This window comes from Xiphophorus hellerii, chromosome 17 (genome assembly GCF_003331165.1).
Source record: "Xiphophorus hellerii strain 12219 chromosome 17, Xiphophorus_hellerii-4.1, whole genome shotgun sequence".
In the NCBI taxonomy this organism is placed as follows: Eukaryota; Metazoa; Chordata; class Actinopteri; order Cyprinodontiformes; family Poeciliidae; genus Xiphophorus; species Xiphophorus hellerii.
In genome coordinates, this window is record NC_045688.1 from 19,443,587 (window position 1) to 19,458,793 (window position 15,207).

General features: G+C 38.8%; 1 protein-coding gene across 9 annotated transcripts in view; it reads left to right on the forward strand.

Annotated features, from left to right (window-relative positions):
- The window catches only part of sbf1 (SET binding factor 1), a 64,602-nt gene that overhangs the window by 17,162 nt on the left and 32,233 nt on the right, over positions 1-15,207 (forward strand). For 6 of the 9 annotated variants that reach the window (XM_032589346.1, XM_032589351.1, XM_032589347.1 and 3 more), the window contains exons 2-6: positions 11,311-11,396; positions 12,551-12,688; positions 12,806-12,934; positions 13,080-13,190; positions 15,087-15,164. In XM_032589346.1, coding sequence (XP_032445237.1) covers positions 11,311-11,396; positions 12,551-12,688; positions 12,806-12,934; positions 13,080-13,190; positions 15,087-15,164 — 542 coding nt within the window. The remainder of the gene's footprint in view (positions 1-11,310; positions 11,397-12,550; positions 12,689-12,805; positions 12,935-13,079; positions 13,191-15,086; positions 15,165-15,207) is intronic. The other 3 variants (XM_032589353.1, XM_032589354.1, XM_032589355.1) reach the window with 1 other exon arrangement.

Sequence of the window (15,207 nt, forward strand, 5' to 3'; positions counted from 1 at the left end):
ACTGAACTCAGAGCTTTGACTGATCAGTTTCCAGCAAACTGATTGGTCAATCAGTTTGACTGATTGACTAATCAGTCAATCAGTCTGATTAAACTTGTAATGCTCCATTATTGGTATTAATAATTCTGTAATGAAGGTATTATGTCACCCCTCTTCCTTTTTGCTGAATTAACTTTGCCTCAGTTCATCCTTAATACTTCATTTGTAGTTTTCTCCAGTGTCAAACTTTTGACATTTCCCACTGTCTAAACTGAGCTATTTTGTCCCAACTGCTATGGTTGCTGTGGAAACGCCATGATGTCGTGTCATTGTGGTTTGAAAGCTTATGAACAAGAAGCTGCGGTCTGGTTCCGCAAAAGAGCATGATACACAGAGATAAAGTGTCTGTGGTGCATGCTTCCTTCACCTTTATTCACAGTGGTCACATGATATCCAGTGTCACTATCAGAGCAGGTTTACCTCAGGCCTTTATTTGGCCCTTGGGAAGACACACTAGTTATTTTGCTCCAACAATCTGTAATAGCTTCTTTTAATTTGATTTTTCAAAATAAGATAACACTTAGTAAAATGTTCATATACTTTATGGTAGTGAATCTTTAGTTCAGCCCTGTAGTTATATTATTTGATTATTTATAAATGCTTTTCTTTACTGTGCTTCCATTTGTTTGTCAATTTACTTTTGATGCAAATAAGTTTTTAGTACAAAAAATCAAACGGGATCATTTTATTCTATGCTACTTTTGTTTCAAAATTGACATGGATGTGAAGTAAGTGATATAGACTTTACGTTTTATTATGATTTTTTTTGTACTACTGTGATCATGCAAGAACTATTTTTTACTACTTTTTGGGTAGTGGTACAGCTGCGACTGCAGTCACAGCAACACAAACACAAATACTTCTTAAAAAGCAATTTGTAATACTTATTTATCACACCAGTCACATTTGTGTCAATAAGTGCATTCAGTAACTGCTTCTAATCATATTTTTAAAATGTATTGATATTTATTAAAGCCCTCATTGAATAAACAGTGTATAAAATAGTAAACTTAACAATCCCAACAAGACAGACAGGTGTGGGGGTTAAACGTTGTTCATTGAAATTTATCGTGACAACGATTAATCAAAATTCTTGTGATAAATTTATCACAATAAATGATTTGATAAATTAATCTGGATTTTTGCAGTGCAAACAAGGATTTGCACTGCAAACAAGGATGTATAATTTCTCTTTCACATAATTTTGTTGAATATTTTCTTTAATGATTAACAGCAGCACTAGGGTACCTAACAGCTTCACTAGTAGCCGACTGATGATCATTTCAAAGTGATGCAAAGAAAGAAAAGGTTTTACTCTGGCTAATTGTTTCAGATTTTTAAAAAAAGCTGGATTTGACAACTGAGCTAAGGCTGAAGGACAGGTCAACATGAGGTTTTGAAATATTGCTAGGCCCAAACACCACAACTTAAGCCTTTTTGTCATTATTTATTCATACCAAAACATATCAGAGCGTTGCAAGGTTAGAGTGGAGTTCTGCTTGATTGAGCTAGGAAGCGGATTTCGATGGCACACAAACAGACAGAACACCACCGTTGGACAGTCCAGACAGACAGATAGCGTTATTCTTATGTCGTCTAGGAGGCTGTTAATACAAGAGCTACTCTGACCTTTTTATAGTTGTTCTTAAAAATTAGTGTCATAACTTTAGCTTGTAGCATTAGTGCAGGCATTTCCTTTTCTCCTGTCTGTTTGCCTCACAGGCAGTCTGCTCTCTGAACAGTACTGCTGTGTTTTTCCCGTCGGCTAAAGAGAGTCGCGGTCGCATATGTTTCCTCCTCGATGTACTGGACAGGTTAAACGTCAAAACTTCTTGGAAGGAGGGGAGGAGCTGAGTGTCTTTGTTGCTGCTGGAAGAAATGTGGCAATTCCAGCAAATGTGAATACGTCCGTTTATAACAATTTTGACATTAATTAGTGTTTTGAATAAATCATTTTTCTAGTATCGATTATATACTAGCAATGGTGGATATATTATCGTTGGGTTGTCTATTCGAGCCCTTGTCTGTCTCCATCGTCGAGGTAACACTCTTGACCCACCCTGCCTGCTGGTGCTGATCGGAGGGCCTGGTGGCGCCTCCGATCCACCAGGGTCTGCCTGGCAGACCCAGGGCATCTATCCTAGTAGCTCAACTAAGTCAGGAGTACATCTAACAAAGAATTTAGAGAAAGTGGTAAAAATCAACTCGGTTTAGGGTTCAAGGACTTTTAACAAGAAACTTTGGTCAGATCTGTACAAGATGCAAGATATTTGTTGTAGATTTCAGGCTGAATATTGAAACTTGTGGGAATGCAGTCATAATGTTTGCTGCTGTTATGCAACTCCTCTGCCTCATAACTGCATGTTATATCCAAGCAAGGACACTCGACTCTTTTCACATTCCTCTCACATTACACAAACTGTCAGTGAGTGCTGACTCTGAAACTCTAATTTCTCATCATGAGCAGCTCTACACACAGTCCGGTTCTGTTTTGAAACCTGCAGCTATCTCTGTGGGATACCTGTGGAGCTGATAATAAATCAGAAGGTGAAAAATGTCTTAACTTGTATCTTTCTCTGTCTTTACGTCCTTGTCAGTTGTTGTTCTGCTCCTTGTTTCAACATGCCCCTCACCAAACAGGCTGGGGCCAGATTTACCCATCAGCAGCATTAACATTCACAAAGTCACATTCAAAAATACTTTATTGGTCCCAAAGAGAATTAAAGACTGTGTAACTAATATTATTCAAAGTTCTTCAAAGAATTGTAGATTTTAAAAAAAATTATTTCCTTTATTTAACCAGGTAAACCCTGTTGAGATCTAGATCTCATTTTCAAGAGGGACCTGGGCAGAAGTCTGCAATACACAGCAACCTGGTTACAAAATAAAACTAATTAATACATATGCACAAGTGTAAAACAATAGAAAACAATTTAAAAGCAGTGACACTGCTTAATAGAATCTCGTTGCCTGTTTTTAAGAACCGCTCGAAATAAATCCAATGAAATCAATTCTGACATCTTGAGTTCAGACTGGAGCTGATTCCAGGCTGTAGGAGCCGTCACACTGAATGCTTGCTTCCCCTTTTCAGTTCAAACACGTGGAACATGCAAAAGAAAAATGTTATTAGAGCGTAAAGAATGGGAAATAACAGATCTATGTAAGAGAGAGTTTAAGTATGCGGGAGCCAAGCCGAGTAGAGATTTATAAATCAGGATCATCAGGTGATTGTTTCTCCGTACGCTTAAAGGAGGCCATTCAGCTTTTGCATACAACTCACAATGATGTGCAAGACTTCTGCTACCGGTTACAAACCTTAAAGCACAATGATACACAGTATTCAATGATTGAAGGCATTTGGTCGAATAATTCATATATAAAACATCTCCATAATCCAGGAGTGGCAGGAATGTTGCTGTTACCAATTTACTTATAGCTTTGAGAGAGAAACAAGATCCATTTCGGTAATAAAACCCAATCTTCATTTTTAGTGTTCGTGACTGTTCATGACTATGGGCAGGAAATATCTCCTGCAGAGGTCTGTGTTTCAGCGAATCTGAAGAAGCCTCTGACTGTAGAGGCTATCGTTGTCATGAAGAGGATGCTCAGGGTTGTTCAGAATTTTCTAGATTTTCTGAAGATTCCTTCTTTTCACCATCATCTCCAGATCTTCCAGATCAGGTTTTGAGTTTGGGTCACTGACTAATCAGAGGGATATGAGCTACACAAGCTGGTTTTGGTAAACGTATGAATAAAATCACTGTTAAGAGAACACAAACATGAAACCTATCCTAACTTTGTTAGTTTGTGTATGAATATATTAGCCTCTCTTTGAACCCTGGTGTGTGCAGGACTGCTGTCTCATGTGTTTGTTTTAAATGCGGCTTTGTTCCAGCTAATGCATACATTATAGATTGAGTGAGGTAGCTCTAGAAGTCCTAAATGCAGAAAAGTACCAGGCTTTAAAGCCTGAATAATTGATCAGTACCAGTCAGATCAGATAATATCTTTACGCACATTTTCCAGATTGATACTAATTCTGGCAGGATTTGAGCCTGTCATTTATTGCTTATTTGCGTAGTGAGGAGGGGTCTAAGGAGACCAAGGCCTGATTTCATGGTGTGCATATTTACTTGGTAGCTTCATTTCCTCTGGCAAAATAGATAAAGAAATATTTAACTGATTGTGAAATATCAAACACTTTTAAAAGGCTTTTAGAGAGATGTCGCACTCTTGAAATCATACTGTTTCAGGATGTTAATGTTCAGGGCTCAGAAACCCAACCATCACTGATCTTTTTTTCTTTTTTTAAAAGATTTTATGGGCTGATGCGATGAGAGAAATTCTTGTCGGACCAGTTGGATCTGTTTCTGAATCAGTAATGTGCAAAGAGCTCCAGGAGTTGTTTCATACGATAATAACCTTTTTATTGGAGCTAGCTGTCTACATGGCCTCTTTAGAGAACTGGACCTGAGGGCTGCACCAGTTTCCACAGCAACAGCACACAAACCACTGAAATGTTTAACCATCAATGTATAGCAAACGATGGAAATGTACTTTAGCTTTTAGCAGCAAACATATTTCCTTGTGAACTTATAGATTAAATAATTTTGGAAAAAAATTCATTAATAATCATACTTTTTGATGAGAGATAAAAACCTCTACCTACCCACCGACATAGGAATGAGTTGAGTGATTATTCATTTTATATTTGACGCATGGAGAATTCTATTTAATTCTATTAATGTGTCACTCATGGTGGCAGCATGTTGGAGCAGCTCTGCTACGTCAGTTCTGATTGGTTCTTTCTCTAGATGTCTGTTTATATTTTTATTGGTTGATTCACTGCATGGTTAGACATTTGTTCCCTCAGCTTTGGATGCTGAGGGAATAATTGATGAAAGAATTTTTGCGCTTTTTTACTTTTGGACAATTAGAATGTTGTCTAACTATTGCAACAAGGTATTGTTTTTCAACTGGGAGCAGATGATTAGCATCTCAAAACCTCAAATGTTACCTGAACTAATCCCAGAAGCTGCAGAGCAGAACCACAGAGAAGAGAGAGGAGGAGTATGTTCAAACTCTCTTTGAAGAACCTTGAACAACATGAGTTACAACAGCATGTAATTTCTCTTTGTGGTCAATAAAGTATTTTTGAATTGAATTAAAACTGGGGTTGCACTCGCAAATCAGCGCAGATTTCCATCAGTTTGGGAGATTAGTGATCGGCCGATACTTACACATGAAGCCGATCTTTATCCACCTCAGCAAAGGTCTAAAAATCTAAAAAAAGGTCTCCTTCGCTGTGCTGTGGTGAGGTTTGGTGGACAGACCCGCCCCAGGTCACGTCTGCATGTTCTGTGTTAACAATAGTCACCCCTCTGTTACCAATTCACTGACTTTCTTGCTATGTTTAGCAACATTGAGACAAAATCAGTGTTGGCCAGAATCAAAATCGGAAGGTCAGGCTTTTTTAAAGATCGCCAATCGGCCAGAAAGCTCCAATCGGTGCACCCCTAATTGAAACCATCCGTTCCATCGATCACAGCGACATGTCTCTGCGCTGCTTTCTTACTAAACAGACAGATTTAAAGAGGAGCAGCAAAAGCAAATGAGGTGGATTAGCAGTTCTTGCCAAGTACTGATGAAATCATCCAGGATATGTTACTGTGGAGTATCACCTCTGCTGCCTGGATTCTGAGCTGTTAGCCTCAGCTAACAGCTAACTGACTTCTAGCAGATCCTTCCTGCCCACAGCATCACCATCCACAGCAACTCTTTGAAAGTACATGGATAATATGAGTTATGATATTTCATTTCTCTTCAGAATAAAATATTATTACATTAGATTGAATTCAACTAACGTTTTTCCAGTTCTAATAAATTTTGGTTTGTGAATGAATCAATTAATAGACATAATTTGAATTATAAAGTTATGCAGTAATTCCTGCCCCAGTAGAAGAAACTGCTATGTTGTGTCTGTAATGGTTCACCCACCCATACAGACTCAGAAACAGTTGCATTCAAAATGTCACACACTGTCTTTATTCATGTATTTTGCATCTGGAAGCAGAATGGTAATCAGGCTTCTTTGTGGAAAAGGGACTTCTTTGGTCGGATTTTATTTCCCATAAGCCAGCCCAGAATGTGGAGGGAGCTGGACTCGGACACAGAGAGAAACACTATGGCTTCACTTGTTTCTGTGAATGTGGCTTGGTGAGCCACATTCATTTTCTACTCATTTCTCCCTCCACTGCAGGATGTCCTGCTTCAACTGATGGACTGAGGTCCTAAACCAGACCCCAACATGTCTCGTTTTGTCCCTTTTTTTTTAACTTAGTTTTTTTTTTTTTTTAACAACAGTGACACTTGTCCACAGTTACATTCTTCTGTGTCTCACTGATATATATTTTTTGCATTATAAGTTGACAAAAGGAGATAATACTGACAAACATAACAATGAATACAACAAAGGCTGAGTGATATGAAAAGAGAGACAAAAGCAAAATAGAAAACGCATAATTAAATCCCTTCTGAGGTAAGATGGTTCACACATTCTTAAGCACAGTGGCATTTTATGCTGGTCCAAGAGTACACAGAGAGTGCAAAATGACAAGTCTCTAAGTATGTCACTGAATTAATAAGGGCATGACTGGGCTCTACCTTATATTAAAAGCTGTTTTTTGAAGCCTTAAAGAGTATGTGATTTCATTTGTCCCATTTTTATTAACTGAAATCAAATATGCATAAGCTGGTAATTCTACATGCCCTGCGACAGACTGGCGACCTGTCCAGGGTGACCCCGCCTCTCGCCCAAAACGTTCGCTGGAGATAGACACCAGCACCCCTGCCGACCCCACTAGGGACAAGGGTGTACAGAAAATGGGTGGATGGATGGTACTTCTACACACAAATAAAAATTCACGGCTTATATTTTAGGAACAAATGCTACTATTGTGAAGATGACTGCTGGTGTTTCTCTGTTTGCCCAGCTGCCTTAGCTCCTGTGTGTGCGAGAGAGATTGTGTTAATAACAGACTGAAACAACTGGCTAAGAATACATTGACTTCTAAGGGTTATACAAAGTATTTTACAAGATACTTTGTAAAATAGTGTCATCATATTATTAGTGTAATATTGTACATTATTAGAGTACACAATAATGTGATTTGCGCTAATGTGCATGATTGCACCAAAATACACTAAAGATCTGCTGTTGTTGTATCAACCTTCCAGACTTCTCAGGTCTTCTTGTGAACATGGAGAAGCAGCATCTGCAGTTTTCTGGAACAAACTTCCAGAAAACTGCAAAACAGGCGAAACACAGAGTTCCTTTAAATCAAGGCTAAAACCAACCTGTTCAGAGTGGCTTTATAAGAGCTGGAACATTGATTAATTCTAGTCTGGATTGCAACTTTTTATGTCTTCTGTAATGTTTTTTGTTTATATTTCTGTCATGTAAAGCACTATGAACGGCCTTTTTGCTGTAAAGTAATACTTAATTAAACTGGACACCAATACACCTTTGGAAAGGATTGGGATGTTTAATTAGGAATTAAATCAATGGACTTAATTGATTGGTCCATTGTAAAATGTCCTGGGGCCTCATGCATAAAAGAGTGCGCAGTTTTCACACTAAACCTTGGTGTACGGAAAAATTTAGAAAAGTGCGGCGCACAAAAAAATTTGGATGTATAAAGTCATGCGCACGCACGTGGCCGCACACCTTTCTTTTATAGATCCAAATTTGCGGGAAATAGAGCGCAGCTGCTGGTCCGCCATGTCGCCTCCATAAATACATATGTAAATTAGTATAAATACCCAGAAGTCTGCCACCACGTGAAGCAATAACCATGGCAATGTCCTTTGTTTGTAGCAGTATAAGTATTTATAATAATTATTATTATTATATATATTATTTAAAAGGTGCTTTCAGGGAACATAAGGTAACCTCACAAAAATAATACATTTTAAAGAAAGAAGAAAATCCAAATAATAATTTAAAAAAAATAAAGAGATTGTGCAAATGCCTGTTTGAACAGCAGAGCGTTCAGCCGGGATTCAAAGACAGACAGAAAGTCAGAGAGTCCTTTGAGTGGGTAAAATAGACGGTTCTTATAAGTAGTGGAATCATGTGCATAAGTTGTACATTTAAAGAGTAGAGTCGCTTTCTGTCCAGAAAGGCGCATTCACAAAGCTGGCGGCTCCACTGAAGGATGACTGCAGCTGGACCAGTACCGGTACCGCACGGCTTCTTCTATAAGTTCTGCTCAGAACTCCAGGATAATCAGTCTGGATTAATCTAAGCACTAATAAACCATCATCAACATTTCCCAGCAACTCAATATGATCAATTGCTCCCCCTGAATCCTTCCGTTGGTGATGTACTCCACAGTTAGAGGCTCACCTTTATGCAGCTACTTAAATATGTGTGATTGTCTACGCACCTCAATCACCTTAAAAATAATCAAACCTGTTTGGAGTTAATCTGTTGATCCAACCATGTTTTATTTTTATTTTTTTTGTGAGAATGAAATTACCCCATAGATGCATTTCATTCACTTCAGCGCACAGACCAATGCGTTACATCTTTATGAGACAAAAACTAAGGAAATGCATTTTTTACATTCTAGTGAGATTTTCGCATCCTTTTATTTTTGCTTTCTTTATTTTGTGTGTGTGTGTTAGGTTATTGTCTGAGGATAAATGCGGTTCAGTTTCATTGTTTACTTTAAACAATAAAATATTAAAATCATGAAAAAAAACTCAAAAACATAGAGTTCGATGCTTCTTGGTCTATATAACACCGAATGTAGTCAGATTTCAGTGTATTTAGGTGAGTTTTGACGCTTTGTAGTTTGATATTGTCCACAGAAAAAGTGGCTGCCGCACATTTTCATGCCAGCGAAAAAGTGTCTGTATATTTACGCAAACTTTGACGCAAAATACATTTTTTATATATGCCGAAAAATATGGCGCTGGACATTTTTTGTGCGCACGCATGCTTTATGCATGAGGCCCCTGATCTGTTTTATCTCTGGCACAGAAAATGATCTATGTTGTTCTGTAACGGTCAAATATGCAACAGCCACACATTGTTTGCAATTTTGCAATCACAAAGCATTGCTTGGATACAATATGTGGTTGGATATTATATTTCAGGCGTCATTCTTTCAGTTTCTGAATGTCAGTCATATATTGGACCAGTCAGATGGTTTCTAGTTGCCCTTGATGCACACTATATGTATACTTTTATTGTCTGAGAAGCTAAAATAATAATAAAAAGAAAGAAAATATCGGTCAAGCCACCATAGAGAAACACTCCAGCAAATAAAAAGCTCATCTTTTTATTTCCTTAGCTTTTTCAGCCACCGGCCTACTATATTGCACAGTGTTTCTTTTAGGCATTATTTGGTTGATTTTTTTTTTATGGTGTGTAAAAACTGGTGTTAATCTTCTTTTAGCATGGATTAGCACTTGGTTTTGTGCTCCTTTGTTTCTGTCTGCGTTTCCTTTGTATTTGGAAGTAGAGTGTATTCTCTGTGCAGATGAATGGTTCCTTTAAGCGACCAGCAGGGCTACAGTCGGAACCCAGCTGAAAGACTGGCTTGTGTTGGTTACAAAAGTTTCTCTTTGTTGTATTATTGTGCCTCTGTGATGAGCCAAGCTCACACCAACAGTAGAAAAGTCTCCATTAATCAGCAGGAAGCAACAGTTTAGCCCATCTCCCCGATGAAACTGCTATACGTGGATGTATCTGATAATATCGGCCTTTTTCCAAAAAATAAATAAAAAAATATTTTTAATACAGAAAGCTTATGGCCATCAAAATCATGGGGGAAGACTGCTGGCTTTCCACTCATTGACACACTCCACAAGGAGAGTAAGCCATAAAAGGTCATTAGTAAGTCGATGCTGTGTCAACGCATGTTAATGGAGAGTTGAGTGGAAGGAAAATGTGTGAAAGAATCATTATTGCTGCTTATTCAAAATGGTGGGGGAGAGTCACAAGGCATGGACTGGCTCAGTCCCCATTAGAGTTTCAATATGTAGTACTGAAATGCAATCGTCATGGCAATATCTGTGAACATGGGTCATATTTGTTAGGATACTGTATATTATAAGTGTAATTATGTATTAAATGTATTCCAGCAGTCTGTAGTTCCCTGGTGTCTGTTTTCAGCAAAAGACACTGAAGCTCACACAGTGGTAAAGACCTGGTGTAACTATAGAGAAAGAAAAGAGTTTAAAATTATTCATCATAATATCATCAGTGTAAAACATTATTTTCCTGATGTCATGTGGCAGTTGTCCTTATACAAAAAGCAAAGTGAAGGCTTTGTTTAGAGACCAAGTTATTCATCAAATATTTAATTCAGTTTAGTTGTGTAGTAACAATTCTAACCACATTTCTTCTCAAGGCTATCTGCATGACAAACCAGTCAAATTAATATCCAATGACTCACCAAATACACATATAATCCATCCCATTTTTACACTATCTGTTGGTCTGAGAAGCAACATCTTGAAAACATGTTATGGTCAAAATGTGCTGAGTAATTATTTGCTTCCTGGAAATGGAAATCTAAAGTCAAAAGTCCATTTAAAAAACTTTTATATAGATTTTTAAGCACACTTTGATCATTCTGAACTCTCCGCTATATACTTGAATTTAGCACTGCCTGGTGGTCGGTGCGCTCAGTGGTCATTCATCCAGCGGCCTGCCGTGTTTTTGAGCTGAAAAATGTTTAAAGTTGACAGGAAATTTGAAAATATCAGTTGATTATTATATGTTATTACAACATATAGTTGGTGTTCAGATTAAAATCTGAACACCAACTATAAAGTCTTAAAAAGATGCAAACATTAAAAATAAATAAATAAGCAAGGCTAAGCCTGGAGGGTACACAAGTATAGCCTGGCGGCCTCCCACCAGGCTTTACTTGGAGGAAACCCTGCATATACATATCTATATGTATTGCAGATGTATATAATGTATTTAATATAAATTCTTCTGATTCCTAAAACTCTACATAGTAAGCTATGATTGGGAGCAGTCTTTGTAGTTGCAGTCGGTAGTCCAGGAAACACATGCATGTCGTCTTGGCTAGATCATGTAAATAAGCACACACTTTTATGAGAGCCGAATGTTTTGGAATGATCTATAAATGATTTGTAACAGAAGCTTATTTGTAGAAACAGACTTTGCAACAAACACTACAGATGACCCAGACTGACCTCTTCCTCTGCTCCTCTGTGTGTCTCCTACAGTGGAGGGTGAGGGTCAGGGTCGCATTCTCCAGCGGTTTCCTGAGAAAGACTGGGAGGACAGTCCGTTCCCACAAGGCATTGAACTGGTGAGTCTGTGCTGACTGTCATGTTCCTGTGTATGGATTTAGCCCTGTCAGGGTTAGGGCTTTCACTCTCCTCACGACACAATAACAACAACTGTCTGTGGTTCAGATAGAGCTAACAGCATTCACATGCGGATGAAATGTTTTTTTGTGGCTTTACCAAAATAAGATGATGGGATGAAATTCATAGAGGCTCTGGGATGGTACGATGTGCATTTCATCTCACCACACAACAGAAAACCCGTCCAGATTAGATTTTCTGAAGGGCAAGAGGGCCTTCTGAATCCTCACTTCCTCCTTGTTGAGTGTGTGGTGGACTGTCTGCCTGGAGACGATGCCACCTCCATAGCCCACATTCTGCAGGACATTCTAATTTTCATGCCCTTTTTTTACCATCAGTTTAGTTAATTCAGGTGTTACTTTTGAATTTCTACCATTCCCTCTGACATTTTCTACGGCCTTGTGTGTGTGTTTTAATAATAGTGTGTTTTGTTGCCACTGGGACTTGAGCACGTTCAGATAGGGCCACATCACACAGCTGCAACTCCTCATTGCGCTCTGTTGTTTGAGCCTCTACCTGCTGTTTTCCACCTGTTGGGTTAGCTGGAAGCATCTGTTGAAAGTTAATTTGGATGCTTTAGAACATCAGACTATTTAAAATTTTCTAGAACCTTGAAATTCTCATCGTAAGAATAATTTTGGACATGGTCTTTTATGCAAAATGTAAATTGAACATAGAAATTCCTAACATTGGTGGCACATTGTACATGATAATTTCACACATATTTATATCTTTGCAAAAAATGTGCTCAAGTTAAAGCATGATTTAAAATTCTGAATAATTATTGTCTTTTTTATGGATCAGACTTGAATTAGTATTTTTCTTATTGTATTAAGATGCTACTTCATTTATTTTTAATGTTTTGTAATTTATTTTTAAATCAGTGTTTTGTTTATGAGAGACCAAGTTGCTGATTTGTATATAGCCTTCATTTAAATAAGTACCTTCAATATTCAACTAGAGAGTATCAGGGAAATCAAATAGGAAACTATGACACATCAATTTGAAATTTTTTTTTATCTTCGTTGTTTACGGTAAAACCTTTTATTATCTAACCTTCCTGCTGTCATCACCTCCTCTCCCTCCGCCACTCTAGTTTTGCCAGCCCAGCGGTTGGCAGCTGGTTCCAGAGCGGCAGGCGGCCTCCTTCTTCGTTGCCGTGTTGACTGACATAAACTCGGAGCGTCACTACTGTGCCTGCTTTACTTTCTGGGAGGGCTTGGATAGTCCACAGGTGAGAGGAACGCCAGCTAGACACAGTCTCTCTGAGCTGATCACATAGGAAGCTGAACACCAATAACTTCATTTCAGCTTGATGTTGTGACAGCATCTGTTTCTCCTCTGTGTTCAGCTGAAGAAGGTTGATGCTGGCGATGCTGATGAGGCAGACGAGGAGCCAGCTGTAGTTCAGCACTCTAAACTGTTTGCACCGAAGAGCCTGGTGGTGGTTTCTCGACTTGATTACACCGAGGCGTTCAGGGTAGGACGTCATCAGCTTTCCCAGTATATTTCTAGGTGTTAAAAAGAAAAAAGTGACAGATTTATAGTTTTTAGTGCATCATTAGTGTGGTTGTTACATTGCCCTGCTGACCTCTAACCTCTGTGTCTGTGCCTTGATTCCACAGAACTGCCTAGGTCTGATCTACACCGTCCATGTAGACGGCCTGTCAACGCCTTTAGAAACTGTGATCGGAAACCTGCTGACCTGTGTCATCCCTGTTGCCGGAGGCTCCCAGGTACGATAACCGACCAACACCTGCATGAGACATGTTAGTTCTGCTCTGGTCAGAGCCAAGATCAGCTGTTATAATGGCTGGATCACAGGTGTACAGGTGGTCATTAATGTGTGAGTGGGACTGTTTAGTTTAATATTCCTGAGTTTAATGAGAAACCTGTGTAGCCTTAATTACTGGTTCACACCAGTTCATCACATCAGTTCTGCTGAATCCACCTAATTCCTCTAAGCCATCATTATCAACTTGCGCGTCACACAGGAAGAGATGGATGGAGAATAAGGACTTGCAGCTGTGGTAACCCTGTAAATAGGTTGGTTAGATTTTACTGAAGGTCGGGGTCAACCTCATGGCTCTCCAGGCGCACATGGGCCCAGTCCGGGGTCAACAGGAGTAACACACACAGAAGGATGTTCATGTAGCTTTGAATTTGACAAATATTAAATGTAGGCGGGTAATTCTGATGGAAACATAACTGTTACAGCGTAGTCTTATCCAGCTGTGTTTCATGCTGCTAACTTTTCAAACCATGGCCTATTTTTGTGTGTAGCTTGTTATATAGGCTGTCCACATTATTTAGTTCACCCAAGGAATCTGGGTTTTGTCTAATAATCTGTGTCATGCTTTACAATGACTCAGCTGCTGATCACTGACAAACAGCGAACAGCTGTCTGTTGGAGAAAGCACAGAAAGTAATGTGTAGAGCAGGGAAGCAGATTTTTCTCTAGGTTTTTACAATGAACTGGAACCACAGTAAACTGAGCTGTGATCCACACTAGAGCAAGTTATGACTGCTACCTGTTTTTCTTAGGATGAAAACTGGACAAAATATCATATGTACTATGAGTTCAAAGGATCATCAATTCTGTTTGTGAACTTAATCTGCTCTATTTTTTAATATAAAATGTAATGAGAACTGCAATTAGAAAATACATTCTTAATCAAACTTGAAAAACAAATAAGGTGCTGACTGCTGCCATCAGATCACACAGTGTTGCCATGGCACTGGAGCTTGAGGTCCAACTCATTTAGATGAGATGTTATATCCACCAACAGAACCTCGGGTTCCATGATGCTACCGTTCCTCTAAAAAACAAAGCAAATATTTCTTGGCTTTGGAATCATTCTGTCTGGAGAAGATTCCTCCAGGTCTCAGGTCTCCTCTGAGGACCTGCTCCTTTCTCAGCCTCCTCACATTAACAAGCTGAAATGACTGGGCTCATCTGTTACTGCTTGGTTCTTCAAAACGCACAAAAAGATTTTTATCTAAGTGGCTCAACATTTACTTCAAATTTACAGCTTGCTGCATGAATTAGCTTCTGAAACAAAGCTGTAAACTGAAACTTTGGCTGTTTTAAGATGTTCCATCCACACTCAGTCCTACAGGTGGATATAGGCCTTCAAACCAAACAACCTGCTTTCTTTCACATAGGATGTCATTAGTGTGGCATGTTGTCACGGTTCGTTTCCACTTCCTAATGATGTGTTTACAGCAAACCTCTGATGGGATGTTCAGCAGTATGTATGTTCAAATTAATATTGTTTAAATCTTGAAGACTTATGTTGTGGGATGTCAGCATGCCATCTTGTGTTTTACCTTAAAGCACATTTTTTCAGTTTTTAAATGGCATCATTCTCATTAAATGTGTTTTCTTGCTCCTGATGAATCGTACTTTTGAAATTTTGGAAAAGTTTGTCTTCCACATTCAGCCATTGCCTTTTTATTTTAAATGCAAGCTATCCCAAAACTCAGTTACTTGATGTTATTAGGGGTTCACAGATGGTGTCAGTTTCATATTTTCTGTGATTCTTTGTGAGCTGAAGCTTTCTACTAGAGTTCCAGATGTGCTATCCTATTGTATGTGCACCCTTCTGTACACTGGCTCCTTTGTGTTACAGATAGATGAGTCCCCAGTTTGTAGTTTAGACAAAGTTCCCCAGTCCCCGGCCTGTGACTGGCTGCTGGCCTGTCTCCAGGTAACTTTCCTGTTCTGCAAGATTCACCAATCAGCAACAAGCT